Genomic DNA, 14875 nt, shown 5'->3' on the forward strand with positions numbered 1-14875 from the left:
TGCACTCTATCCCGACTCAGCAAAAAAACCCCAACAACCAAATGTGTATCGAAAATGCCCCTGGTCATGAAGCTGTTTGTTATAGGGATGATATTTACTGTTCTTCAGTGGCTTCTTAGGTTGACAGAGGTAAGAAATGCATGTTCTTGTATTTGTGGATAGCTGAATCTGTCCTATATTAAGCACTGATATTTCAGTTTCTTGACAGATGTTTCCTTTTTACCCTTTTTTAATGATAGAGAGAGGATGCCTCATGGACTTGCTGTGTCTGGAACAAAATTTAACATTTCAAAAGTGAAAGTAAAGGATTATGCTCATCGTTTTTTCTGTCACTTCATATATGGTACTCAACAGTTTACAGCCTACATCAAACTGGAACGCCCAGGTAGGAGATCTCACCTTGATAGTGTGGTTATCCATGATGCTTACTTCTCGGTTAGTTTGACAACGCCCTACTTAGAGCTAAAACTGCATGATGTACCATTGTGCAAAGTGGGCAATGCAGCTCAATACCTTTCTTTTTTTTTTTTATTGTATTCTTAGCAAAATTAAAGAAAATAGGACTTTGAATGAAAGAAAACAAAGCAAATTAAGTTTTAGGAAACATTAATGAAAGATTCCAATTTATTTGAAGCAAGTATGGGACCTCAGTGGAATACTGTGCTTCATTTTGCACACTTGTACTTAAAGAAGCCTGCGGATCAGAGGAAATTGTGTGTCTAGAAGAGCAGTGAAAATGGCCGATTCTTTAGAAGAGCTGGGGGAAAGACATAACTAAATGTGGAACAGACTGTCAAAAGGACATGAATGTATATGTGGACCTGGTTGCCCTGTCCTTCAGTAACAAGTAATGGACTCAGACTGCCAGGAGAAAGAAAAAAATAAATCTATTTATGTAGTAGGAGAAACTTTTAACAATGGTGGTACTGAAAGAATGAAATAGATTGCTTGGAAACGTTATGGACTTTCCATTACTGATGCATGTGATGTGTTACCACCTTATAGATAGGGTCATGCATGTTGACTGGGAGCATCCTGCCAGTTATTGGAAACCCCAGTCTTCTGCTCAGAGACAAGGATAAGCTTGACTTATTGCTGGCTAGCATTACATTTTCTTTTTGGTCAGTGATCCTAAAGGTAAAGTGAGCTTTAAAGACTCAAATGCAAGGCTGAAGAAATCTGTTGGTTTTGTTTAAAACCAGATACACAGAAAAGCAAATCACCAGATAGTGTAAGTGCCCATTTATTTTTTATTTTTTTTTAGACTGTGGTCTATTAAGCTTGTATTGAGCTGATTTTGTCAAATGTGAGCCAATCCTCTGACAAATCTTATTCTCAAACTTACCTTTAACTAGCCACATTGTAAACAAATAATTGACTGAAAATGTATCTGAGCTCTAGCTTGTTACATAGCTATAAGTTCTACATAAAGATTGTCAGGGTAGGGTTTAACCTCAGAAAACCTTTAATATGCATGAACTAAAAAATGCAGTTTGTGGAGAGTGTTTGTTTTAAGGACAGCAAATCTATTAAGGACAACAAATTAGCAGGTACAATGACAAATTTTCAAAGAGGCTAGAGACAATGGAAGGCTGGTTGGTCTGGGGAGAATCACAAGGCCAGGAAATCACCTCCCCGCCTCTGACTTTCTTACTTGCTAACTGACAAAATTTTACACAAGAATTTTCACTCTACTGCTGCACTGGGTATGTGTCAATATTTTGGTGTTTCAGATGAAGAGCAGCCTCATTTGTCACATTGTGAAGGTACCTTTTCCCTGAAAGATAAAAATAGGCTTGTCAAATAATAGTATTTGCAGAAAGCATACGCGAAGAACTTTCAGTCCTATTCATTAATTCTTTTTTTTTGGTATTTAATATTTTAATGACTAAACAGTTTTGAATGTCTCTCTTGTCTTTTTGTGGTTCTAGTGTGTAACTGGATTGTTTGTTTGTTTTCTCCCTTCTCATTCCACTCTACTGCAGCTCGGAACATTCAGGGTTACTTAATTGGAGGAGGAGTTTCTTTGGTATTTTTAGTATTTTTTACTCTTTTTATCTACAAGATCTTCAAAATTGATATTGTGCTTTGGTATCGGGACTCCTGCCGTCCTTTCCTGGGTAAAAAAGGTATGTTTGTGTAACAGTGCTGTGTGTTGTAATGAGCCTCCACCTTCCCTCGCAAAGCAATGAGTTAACCTCATGGAGTGTGATTGGTCTTCCTTGGGATTTTTGAAAGGATAACATGTTTTTAGGATGTTTAGCATTAGTTCAGATAACAAAAGCATCTACAGGGGAATTGGCAATTTCCAGGAATCCAGTACTGGCGTTCCTTTCCCTGAAGACCCACTTCAGTGGTTTGAATGCTTTTCTAACAGCAGTTGTTCAGATTTCTTTTAATTACCGCTTTTGCAGAAAGCGGTAATACAGTGGAATTGTTGGGTGTTTTTTATTTTCCATAGACGAGCCAGGACAAATTTCATTTTCTTTTGTTTTCAATTTGAAGGCACTTCTGATTTTTTTTACTCCCTGTAAATTCCTGGCATTCAGAAAAATGTTGATAGTGGTGCTGACTATGAGAATATGCTTAAATTCAGGTCACTTCCAAACATCTGAGAGGAGGTACATGGCTAGAGAAACAGAAAATATCTTCTAGAGGTATTGAGGTTCTATTAGGTTTCTTTGAAGTCTTTTAAATTTGGTCTTTCTGAATAATTTGTTCCAAAAAATCTAGCACAATTCAGACCTTGAAATTTGCCAAATACTTTCTTTTTGTTTTCATGTCTAAGTAGTTGCTGTGTTTTGAAACTCTAGGTTATAAAAATGATCTATGAATTATATGGCAGCTGTCATTTTAAGTATTCAGTTGTACTACTGGAACTGCTATTTTCCAAATAATTCTATGATAACATTTATTTATTTAGAGTTCAAAAAAGAATATTCAAACCTACTTAATTTGCATGTCTCTTGCCTATTCAGATCTGGAGTACTGAATTCTAGAAGGCTTGATTCCTCAAATATTTCAGGCTTAGTATAATTATACATGCTTAGATAATAGCAAGATTAGGACCTAAAACAATGATTCAAGTGGGCAAAAACAGAGTTTAGAGATTTTTTTTTGTTTGTTTGCTTGCTTGCTTTTGTATCTTTAGAATGCATTTTTATATTACTCCTTTTGCTCACTCTTTAGTTTCAGATGGGAAGATCTATGATGCTTACGTTCTGTATCCAAAGAACAGAGAGAGCTGCTTGTATTCATCAGATATTTTTGCTCTGAAGATATTGCCAGAAGTCTTAGAAAGACAGTGTGGATATAATCTCTTCATATTTGGGAGGGATGATTTACCAGGAGAAGGTAAGCTATCTGAAGAAAAATTACACTCAAGTTTTCTCACTGGCAGCTGCAAATGAGGGAGGGACTCTTTATCAGGGAGTGGAGCAATAGGACGAGGGGTAATGGTTTTAAACTGAAAGAGGGTAGATTTAGATTAGATATTGGGAAGAAATTCTTTACTATGAGGGTGGTGAGACACTGGAACAGGTTGCCCAGGGAAGTTGCGGATGCCCCATCCCCTGAGGTGTTCAAGGCCAGGCTGGATGGGGCTTTGAGTAACCTGGTCTAGCACGAATTGTCCCTACCCGTGGCGGGGGGGTTGGAACTAGATGATCTTTACGGTCCCTTCCAACCCAAACCATTCTATGATTCTAAATACAACTCAGAAACAGCCAATCAATCAGTGATTCCAGATATCTCCCACCATTGAATGAGCTATGATTTTCTTATTCTCTCTGATGGAGAATGAGAAATAGAGCACTGGGTGCTCCCATGAAGTCTGTTTATCTCAGCCTTTCCCTTGTCATTATTTAGCTCTTCCAGGTTTTTTCAGTGTCTGGCTAGCCTAGGCACCTGGAGATGGAAGGATGCTGAGTTGAAATTGTGGTTGTGAATGATGACTAATGGCAGGAAACATGGAAAAGTAGATCTCATGAGTGGTGTGAAAAGAGCCTGTTGCTTTGAGGTGCAATTTCACAGGATGACCTCTCTACTGTTTCATTTTTGTTTGCTCTGAGAATTGCTGTCAAACCAGCAGGATGCAAAAAAGGGTATAATGGATGCTTAGGGAGTGCACGTAGATGAAAAAGAATACAAAGGAACAGTAAGTTATCAGGAACGATCGGCTGTATCAAAGACTACTTCTCCCTAATGAATGTTCTTACAAAAGCATTGCCTTCCTTGCAAGGCTTTAAAATTTTTCTGGAGGTTTCCTCTGCGTGCAAATGCACATTAGATTTAAATTTCTAGCATTTGACGCTGAAAATTGCAAAGTCTGTCCCACTGACTGCTTATGTGAGATAAAATGATGAACGTCTTCTGAATCCTTCCTGGTTTTATGACTTCAAAAATGTAATAATGAGACTGAATAAATTTGCAGAGCAGGCCTTAAATAGAAGTCCTTGTTTAAAAAAAAATTGGGTGTGAACAAACCTACGTGAGGTGCTTCGTGGGTCACTTTTTTTACATCTGAAGGCTTTTGGTAGTGGTTTGAGAAGGAGAGGTTCCCTGAGAAGTAGAACATAAAGTTCTGCTTTATTTTTCCAGCTTGAAAAAATGCGATAGTCGGTTCTCAGGGTTAACCCATATGGGTTTTGTATGGTATTTACCATATTTTGCTGTTTTAGAACTGATTGTCTGGAATGCCGTTGAAGGGAGGATTCTTTGGTTTCTCTTCCACTTACATGTAAAAAAAACCCAGTTTAGCATATCAGAACAAGTTGTTTAAGGAAAAAGGTCATAGTTTTATCTAGGCCTATGGTTTTGGAACTTGTTTTTTTTGCAGTTGCACCTATGATGGTAATAAAATGGCATTAGCAAGATAAGTAGTAGATAGTTGGTAGCTCTTCTCTGTTTATGCAAAACAAGAATGTAGACAAACAATCTGGTGGGGCCAGTTTGTGTTGCATTGGCCAAATCTTTCCTTGTTGACTAACTAAATGTCACTGTTTGCATGCTCTTACCCTGTCCCTATTTGTGAGGTAAAGCGTGTTGGCTCAAATATCAAAAAGGGAATGAACCAGGCTGCAACATAGAATCATTGAATGGTCTGGGTTGGAAGGCACCCTGTTGGTAACAAAAAATAGAAACATACAGCCTTAATTTTGCACAACCTTTTTCTCTACAGCTGTGATCAGCATTGCTGATGAAAAAATCCGTCAAAGTAGAAGAGTGATAATTGTTTTAGTACCGGAACCGTCCTGTTACGGTGTTCTAGAAGATGTGTCTGAAAAGCATTTAGCAATGTATAATGCTCTTATCCAAGATGGCATTAAAGTAATTCTCATTGAACTTGAAAAAATACAAGATTATGCAGCCATGCCAGAATCCATCAAATATATTAAGCAAAAGCATGGGGCTATCCGATGGAAAGGGGACTTCTCAGAAAGGTCTCGCTCAGCACATACTAGATTCTGGAAGAAAGTGCGCTACCACATGCCATCCAGGAAAAATGGACCTTCGTCACAATTGCGTTTGTTACCAAAAGACTAATTCTCCCTAAATAACAAAAGAAAAATGACACTTAATGACTAATTCAGTTCACATAGCTGGTGATGGATTGATTGAAGGTCACAAGTATCTGTTTTGTGCAGACAATCTCATCCAAATTTTCTGGATTGAAGGTACTACAACTTCATCTACAGATGTGAATCATTTTTTCTTCTGGCCAGATCAACAGAACACCTTGAAACGTTGTCAGTAGCACAGTGATGACACGGAAACCACGTTGGAAGCATATGGGGCCTTTTCCAAGAATTGCACTGTGATTTGGTGGAATTCTTCTGGTATTAAAAATGGAAGGGGGAAAAAACTATCAAAAACCCAGAAGACTTGTTTTTTTGCAATTAAAGGTTGAATATGAAGGGAACTGTATTAATTATAATCGTGATATTATGTAATGGACATGGTTGATGCCAGTAAATGTTTTTGTTTCAATTTTTTTAATGAAATGATACAAAACTTCTTTGTTACAAGTTGGTTATTTGCCTTGTTCAGTTTGCTGAAAGATAAATCCCTCTGTGTTACTGAATCACTGTGTTACCGTCCAAGAGAAAGAGACAGTTCCAGCTCCCTAAAAGTGCTGTTGAACCTGAAAAAGCATAAATACTTTTCCCTGATCTTTTTTACATTTTAAAGAACTGTACTATTTTCAGTCACTTGCCCTATGCAGACATTGTAAAAATACCATTGTAATGCAGTACTGAGTCCAAAAATTATTTTCTAGTTAAGTGGCTTAATATATTAGTTCTTATTTTACCCAAGTGGAATAATTAGCTACTGACACAGACTCTCTCATGGAGAATACAGGATGGTTGGCTTCATCCGCCTTACCTTAAGGACCAGATCAAGAGGTGTCAGGGCACACGCTTCTTGTGAGCCACTGTTGCTGAAGGAGATCAGGTCTTCCCTCCTGTTCCCACCCAGGGTGCTGGCTCTAGCATTTGGCAGCTCCAAAAGCTGAAGCTGGCTGAACAGGCTAATGTGGCAGAAATTGTTCATTTCCTTGGGATAGTTTTCTCCCAGATTAGTGAGTTTATCTGGTTTCCCAGAGGGTTCAGAGTACAAGGGGAGAAGAAAAGGGGTGGCACAACCCTGCTTTTTGGCTCCAGAGATGTTTAGAAAATAGAGCTAAAATAACTTTATTGCCCAGTACTCCTTAAAGTGAGAGAGAGGGATGCCCTGTGTTACCCCCTGCAGCTGCTTGCTTTTCTCCTTTCCCTCTGCCCTGATGATGTAAGGAATCTCAGGTGACTGTGTACTGAATTTGGCTGGGGCTGCGTGAATTGAGGCTTGGAGTCACAGCTTCTAAACAGCTGTTTGGGAAAGGAAGCTGTTAAAACTTACTGTGCATGTTGAATCCTTTCTCTTTCTTTTTATTTTTTTTTTTTAATTTGTTAACAATATTATGTATGTCACAGTTGTTAACTCTGAAGTTATGTTTGGCTTGTGTGTAGCCAGTGATGTAGTTTGTAACGATCAGTTCTTTTTTCAGGGGAGGGACTTGATTTGATTGATTTATTTTTTTTTTTTAATTATCAAATCTGTTTCATGCCATGTTTGTAGCTATGAATTTCATAGGAGCAGGAGATGTGAGAGCCAAATTACCTGTGCTTTTCAGTCTGTCCTTGAAAGTTACATTTTATATGGTCGTATATGGGAGCTTCAGGATTTGGCTGTTGCTGCCTTTAACTGCTGCTTGCAACTCTGAATTCCTGTGTGTGTCCTATCAGCTTCTCTCTTGCAGCACCTTTTGCTCTCCTCCCGTTCAGACTCCAGCCTGTCTTTTCCCATGTAGCTCCCTTATCTTGGAACAAGCAACTCACTCTTGTGTCAAACTCCCATCACTTTCCAAGCTGTCCTTGAAGGCTGTTGCTAATATAGCGTTAGGCAGAAATTTTTCCCTTTGAGCTGGTCGTTTGGTATCTCCACTTATTCATCTGAAAAAACGCATGTTCTGCATCCTTTGGAATTCATGTACTCATTTTGACACTGCAGTGTTGGCTTTTTCTTCTTTCATGGCTCAAGCATTTATCTTCTTATGCCTCAAGCATTTATCTTCTTATGCCTCTATCCTCAATCAAACAAAACTGATAGTGTGAAGTGCAATCCGATGGAAGAACTGCCCAGTGAACATGGGATGGTGTGACCCTCACGTTCTGCCTGGTAAAAGGCAAAAACAGTGGAAATAGGTTCCTCTCCCACCTAAAGTGCTTTGGTTACCTCAGTGTATGCTGGAAACTTGAAACTGCTTCTGAGAGACAGTGCCTTCTGAGATTTGTGGGTTGAACGTGTGTTTGGCCAGAATGGAATAAGAATCTCTTCATGTCAGGATAAGAAGGAAAAAAGTGCATTTGAAATATCAGACTATTTCAAACTGTTATGGTACTGGAGTGTTTTATTGATGAATGTCATGTATGTATAGGCCAATGCACATGTTTATACTCTGTTCTCATTCTGTGTTTTACTCAAGACAGAAGTGTCAAGGAAGGATCGGTTCTGGTCGTGAAGTGCCAGCTGTTGCACACAGTCTGCTTTTAAATACGGTGTGTGTTCAGTGACAACCTGTTATAGGGTAAAAGAGCTATGAGATCCATCTGAAGTTAGTGAGATCCATCTGAGCAAGGTTAATTGTGACGGTTCATATCGATAGATTTTAGTAGAACAGAAGCTGTACGGTTTGGTCACAGAACTCTTCTGTAAGAAGATCCCTATATCAAATGTGAAGACTAAACATGGGAAGTATGCTGTTTGTACTCTGAAGACTCGGGTACAATACTGACTTTGTGCTTCCACCTTGACAGCTCGCAGTATGCAGGCCAGCCAACAGAGTTCCAGTGACTTCGGGCCTCCTGAATTATTTTTGCTGACTGGAATAGATTGAATGAAAAACTGCTACTTGTTATCCCTGCCTTTAGGGATAAGGAAGTTATTTTACTGAGCCAAAATACTGTTTTGTAAAAAAATATTTGTTCCTTTTGATGTATTTATACAAATGATGCAAAAGTTTTCACCCGTGTTACATAAAGGCACTTTGAAGAAAGGTCCATTTTTTAATTAAATAAAGGCACTACATATTTTTTTTTCTTACAGCACTGCTGTTTTTTTTCCCCTCATTCCTCCACTAAAGCATGCTGAGAATGACCCAACGGCAAGCAGCGGTCTTGACTTGAAGTGTCTTAAACAAGAGACTTGATATATTAGATCTTCATTCAGGCTGATGAAGGGGAAAGGGTCTCATTAATCTTTGTGTTAATCCGGTTTTGGCACAACATCAGCACTAACCACCTCGCCCTGCTGGGGCAAATGGAAGCTGTGAGCTTGGCTCTGCTCTGTCCTGTGCTCTCCTTGCAATGAGGTGAAGCTGAAGCAGCCCCAAGGCTGCTGCCTCGCTCCCTGGGACCAACACGGTCCCCAGCAGTGTCCCATTCAGCAGCCTTCTGCTGCAGCTCCTCAAGAGCTGGGGGAAATGCAGGAGACCTCAAATGGAGGAAACGTGAAGGGCTTCTGAGCAGTAGCGGAGAGGCAGCTGTCTCTGTTGTCTCCACGGGCAAGCCCTGACTCTCTGATCTGCTCCAGGAAAGGCACAGCTTTGGCAGCGGGGCTGTAGGGACTGGTCCTGCACAAGACCTCATGTTGATTTCAGAGGGGCTAATTGTGCTTAGTGTAGGTTTTACAGAGTAATTGTCAGTCCTAGTAGATAAAAGGAGCTTATAAAAGTAGGATTTTAAAATTTGGCCTGTACCTTTTGCATTATGGTTGTTTTGAACTTCTTGAAAGCTGTTACTAAATGCCATTTCTGACCCTTTTTGTAGCACAAGTAATGCCAGCTCTGTTTATTTGCTAGTTTAATCCTGGACTTGTTTTTTCATGCAAAGTAGATAAGCAGATAAGAAAGCCGTTAGAGGAGTTCTTCTGAAATTAATTTTTATATACCTGTGTAACTCTTACAGTAGTTTCTCAGAATCCGAGAACTTTTGTTAACTTCTGTATAACCAGCAGCAATAAGTCTAATTCTATATTTAGACTGTATCAGCATTTTAATGTGAAATTTTCCGAGTGGAGTATTTTTAAGACCTGTATTGATAATGCTTTCGCTTATTTACAGGCTTAATCTATGCTATACACCTATCTAAAACTCAGGTAAGGCTTCAGGCTGTAAACTAGCGTGTGCTTGAAGGTCCTATGTGTTTATTTGTTGCTTCCCCTTAGGAAGGGGATCACTATAGGCATCACTTCCATGCTGACAGCAGCACAGCACAAATTCTTTTTAAACAGGAGGTGGTGGATGATTTGCTTCTGCTAAGGTGCTCTTCTTTCCCCACCTCTTCCAATATACAGCATCTTTGAACTAATTCTGTGTACTTAGAGATTAAGAGAGCGTGGTGGGAAGAGTCAAGCTGGAGAAAATCACTGTTCCCTGTTAGCTGGACTCAGCATGGTTTACTGAGAGAGCTGAAGCCAGCCTGACCAACAGGTTTCCTGCCTGGACTAGAGGAACGGTAGGAATGTAGCCAGTACTGTGACAAAGCCCTCCCATGCGAGCTGTTCGAGTCTTCCACGTTAGTTTAGCCCTATCCTCCTCAAAGCCGTTGTAAGAAAAGCTTTCCGTCCAGTAAGGAGAATAAAGAAGATCTCTGTGTAAGGCAAGTGAAGCTAACTTAGTTCTTGGATGTCTTCACTGGTAAAGAATGTAAAAGGAAGCAAGTTAACCAAACCCTAAGGCCCTGGATGAAGCAAGAGAAAGAAAGCAGGGTGAAAAAAAAAGAGCCCTTGGCTTCAGGAGGACACTAAAGCAGACATCCAGAGAATCAGTCCATTTTCTGCATGTAAAATGAACTCAGGAATAGGATTTTAAAAAGAGGTTATGATGCTTATGATGTAAAATTTACAAGTTCTGTTTATTATGTTTTAGGTTGTGTGCATTCATTGTTTGAATGGAAGTGTTCAAGGCCAGGCTGGATGGGGCTTTGAGCAGCCTGGTCTAGTGGGAGGTGTCCCTGCCCATGGCAGGGGGTTGGAACTAGATGATCTTTATGGTCCCTTCCAACCCGAACCATTCTGTGGTTCTGTGAATGTTTGCTTTGCAAGAGTATTAAAGGTATTCTTCAGCAGCTACATACTTTTTTCTGTAGTTTTCTGCTTGCTCTTTTTAAAATTCTTGTTTGGTTTTGTTCCCATGAACTCTCTAAAAATCCAGAGAGAGGTGATTGGAACAAGGCATTGCATGTTTCATGTTTAGTGTTTGCAGAGAACGGGCAGTCTCCTCTTACTGATTGTCTGTAAACGTCAGGGCCCCAATGGCACTAACAAGCCTTAGTGACCCTCATCAACCACACCTTGGGCCCAGGAGGCCCATTTTAGCCTACCCTGTGTCCTTGCTGGGGACACCGGGACGAACCCTGGCTGGGGAGGAGCTGCCAGCCCATGTGGCATGCTGACAGTTAGGTAGTGAAGGTTCTCCTTATCGAATGGACTTCAGCTTGGCTTGGTACGGAAGCAGAAGCCAAATGCCTGTGACGAGAGGGAGCCAGTCCAGAGCGCATCCCTGTGAGAAGCTGCTTTGGTTTGTTCTCGCAGGTGCAGACTGAGGAACCTGAGCACGTGTCGCACAGGACAGAATGTCTTTTTCCCTCTGATTTGGGTTTTGTTCCTAAATGCAAGAAAACAAAACAAACACACACGCACCCCCCCCCTCCCGGAACCCCCAAAAAACAACAAAAGGAACTCTTTTTTTGGTGGTAATTCAGGAACACTTTTGTGCTTTTCAAAAACACTGGTGGAGCCTTCTGTTCTGATTTTAACAAGGTTAATTTTGCTGCGGCTGGTACCCATCAGAGATGAGTATCTCTAATTACCTCAAGAATTAAGCTAGCTCTATGGTGAGAAATGTTTGAGCAAAGTTATGGTTCCAACAAAGCTTTTTAAATTAAAGGTGATTTTATTCCTGGCAAGTTCTCTATTGTTCTCCTGCTGTTTTAGAAAGCCAGGAAGAAGGTGATGACTCTGTTATGAGCATTTAATTGCATACAGGAGGTTTGTGTCCCATTTTGAGAGCATGCAGCTTCCTGGAGATTCTCTGGGAGCTGGAGCGCCCTGCCACTCTCCGGAGTCTGCCATTTGATAGACTTACATGTTAAGCTTCAAATGAATGTGATGCATGACTAGCAGACTTATCCAAAATACCTTCCAGTCATCAGCAGCCCAGAGAAGACAACCCTCATATAAAGATCATTGTTCTACTGATGCAGGGGACTGTAGGCTCCGACTGATGGACAAGCAACCTGGCCAGCTTGTCCTTGTCACCTGTCAGCTCGTTTAGACTGGATATTAGGAAAACTTTCTTCACTGAAAGCATTGGAAAAGGCTGCCCAGGGAAGTGGTTGAATCGCCAGCCCTGGAGGGATTTAAAAGACGTGTAGATGTGGTGCTTAGGGACATGGTTTACTCGTGGTTTTGGCAGTGTTAGGTTGATGGTTGGACTTGGATCTGAAAGGTCCCTTCCAACCTAGACGATTCTATGATTCTGTTCTATGAAATGTGGATGATAAAGTGATACTTCACCTGGCTAGAATAGCTCTAGAAGTGAACGCTGCTCAGGGCACCTGTGTCACATCACTGAGCCCCAGTACCCTTTCCCGCATGCCTTGTCTTGATGGACTGCTCTGGCTTTGCAGAGTTCGTAGTGGCTTGTCAGCACATTGTAGGGAAAACCAGCAGTTATCTATGACATGCAAAGTGGAAAATAAACAAAAAAGTTTTCAGAGATGTCTTAATGTGAAAGGAATTATATTTTTACCAGTAAAATTATTTTCTGCATTCTTGAGAAGGACTACTATAGGTTATAGTTCTTTATTTGTATTATCGGTCCATGTTTTAATAATTAATTGTTATCGCATTTAGGAATCTAATCTGCTTAAAGACAAAAGGTTTCTTAGATTGAGAGGGGATCTTATACTAACTGATATGACTGTAAAAGCAGTGGAGGGAATAACTTATTCTAAATCACATATAATTGCTTAGTAAAACAATATAACATTTATGTAAAAGTTATTTGTCGGTCTAGTTTTCAGTCTTTTGTGTAACAAAGTGGTGTGATTCTGGGGTTTTTCTATCATTTCTTTATCTAAATACAAAAGCTTGATGTGATGATTGTCTATATGGGGAATGTTGAATTGAAACACTCAAGAAAACGGTTTCCTTCAATTATAGTAATCCTTTCTAAAACATGAACTTATAATAGAAATCTGTTAATAGATTTGTGTTTTGTGTTCTCAGAAGCATATTCATTTTCAAATTCAGAGCCCAGGAACCCAGCCATTACCCAGTTACTCTTTATTTGGTGCTCTCGTCAGCAGCTACGCTTTCCTAGTCAAATGATGTTGGTTATGAGTGGAGAGTGAAAATCTGAGGTGAATATCACTGGCCAGGAAGTTCTGTCAACACTTGTAAGTTCTTGGAAGGCGAGCGTGCTGAGTAACAAGCACGTCACAGTACGTGGCAGTTGATCAGGCTCTGGAGCGGGAACGTGGGCAGTTTGGACACCTTCCTAGCATGGCATAGCACCTTCCTTGCCCTGGAAGTGGAAGAAATACAAGTCCAGGCAGGTAAGTCTTCTGGGGACAAGCCTAAGTGTAAATAAAACCTTTGAGAGCTCTCCATGGCTGTAGCTGTATTACAGGACGTGTAAGTTCTTCAGTGCTGTTGAGCCCGGGTGCACAACACAGCTGTATCCTGACCCCATACTGGGATACCGTGTGGATTCAAACCAGCTCTTTGGCTTTCCCTGGAAGAAAACTGAGTCTGCAACTAGAAGGCAGTCATGAGCACGCTCTGACCAGGTCTCCAACACGGCCCCAATATGTGTCCAGGTGACAAATGGTCAGTGCTTGTAGAAGCTGAAATATTATGAGAAGTTCCAGTGCAGGCACTTGATTAAGACTGAGTTAAAATGGCCAGCCCCTATTTAGTGCTGACCCCAAAGGAATAAGCAGCAAAGACCCATTCTGTCAGCTGCTGGTCCTTCTCTTTTCAGTCCTTCTTTTCAGACTCAGCTATTGCTTTATTCACCCAGGAGACCTGGGCGTTGCTCCTTCCCTAAGAAATCTCTGTTCTGCCTAGGTTACCAGCATAAGTATAAATATTGTTGTGGATTTTTTCCAACAAACCACTGCTATGACTACAAATCTTGAACAATTACTAACAGAAACCAGCTGTTTGCAAAAGTCATCCCTAATGTTACAGAAAGCACTAATGTTTTCAGTTGGATTATTTATGTGCATCCAAAAAAGGCAACAGGGAGTCACAGGAACCTGGAAGCTGTATCCATACCATGCTGGTCCTAAGACCAGATGATTATTCAGTCAAGGGTTATGGTAAAGGTGCTTGCTTGTTTCTGGCGTAAAAAGGAAATAATGGCAAGGCGGTAGCTGGGTTTAGATGATGAACTGATGAACAGATGAGGTACTAACCAGCCAAAAGGCTATTTTGTAGTTTTCCTTTTTTTATTAACTGAATAATTTGAATATTTGTCTGCTATATAGGATAGGTATCTCACAAGAAAGCTTTATTTTAATCTAAAATAATATTGTTCAGGTATTTCTAGTCACATAACAATGCTTTCTCCTTTCTTCCCTAATCCATAATACTTTTGTTAGATCTCTTGGTCATCTTTTTTGCTCAATGCTACATTCAAACATTGCAGCCCAAACAAGTAGAAAAGTACTTTAAAAAAAAAAAAAAGGTTATACCAGGTGCAAAGAACAAGAATTCAGATGCAGACCTGCTTTTTTGTCGTTCATTAGCAAAACAGAATGTTAGTCTATCAGCTATGAGTGATATTTCTGGGCTAGTGCTATCCCACTTGTTTAAGCTAGTGCTTTTTTTTTCAGATAACATTTTGTATTTGTGACTAGTTTTTTTCTATTTTGTTTATTCTTAAAAACCCCTCACCCCTTCAGGAAGAAAATGAGCTCCTTTTTTTCCAAAAAACCCCATATGATTGAAATTAAACTTACCTCTTCCATCTGCAGGTCATAAGAAGTTAAATTTATGTCATTGATGTTCTTGATGCATTTATTGTCATTTTTTAGACTTGCTGATATTAGAAGACCTTTTCCATACTTGCCCCAAGTTCTTGGATTTCCATTTGTGCTCACAGGTAAAAAAAGGTTCCTTCGATTATGTATCTTGTGATATACATACAAAGATAAGGGGTTCGTGTAGACCTCCTGCGCAGCAACAGTGATTTATAAGTTTTGCCTCCGTGGAACTTTGGGAAACTCAGAGTGAGGAGCATAAGGGGGAACTATCAGAGAAGACACAC

General features: G+C 40.1%; 1 protein-coding gene across 6 annotated transcripts in view; it reads left to right on the top strand.

Moving 5' to 3' along the window:
- The window catches only part of LOC141751873 (interleukin-1 receptor type 1-like), a 29350-nt gene extending 20708 nt beyond the window's left edge, over positions 1–8642 (top strand). For all 6 annotated transcript variants that reach the window (XM_074609455.1, XM_074609471.1, XM_074609449.1 and 3 more), the window contains 4 exons: positions 240–385; positions 1986–2129; positions 3190–3354; positions 5180–8642. In XM_074609455.1, the coding sequence (XP_074465556.1) occupies positions 240–385; positions 1986–2129; positions 3190–3354; positions 5180–5544 (820 nt within the window). In that variant the 3' untranslated portion in view covers positions 5545–8642. The remainder of the gene's footprint in view (positions 1–239; positions 386–1985; positions 2130–3189; positions 3355–5179) is intronic.
- Positions 8643–14875: the final 6233 nt, after the last annotated feature.

Source organism: Larus michahellis, chromosome 1, assembly GCF_964199755.1.
Source record: "Larus michahellis chromosome 1, bLarMic1.1, whole genome shotgun sequence".
NCBI lineage: Eukaryota > Metazoa > Chordata > Aves > Charadriiformes > Laridae > Larus > Larus michahellis.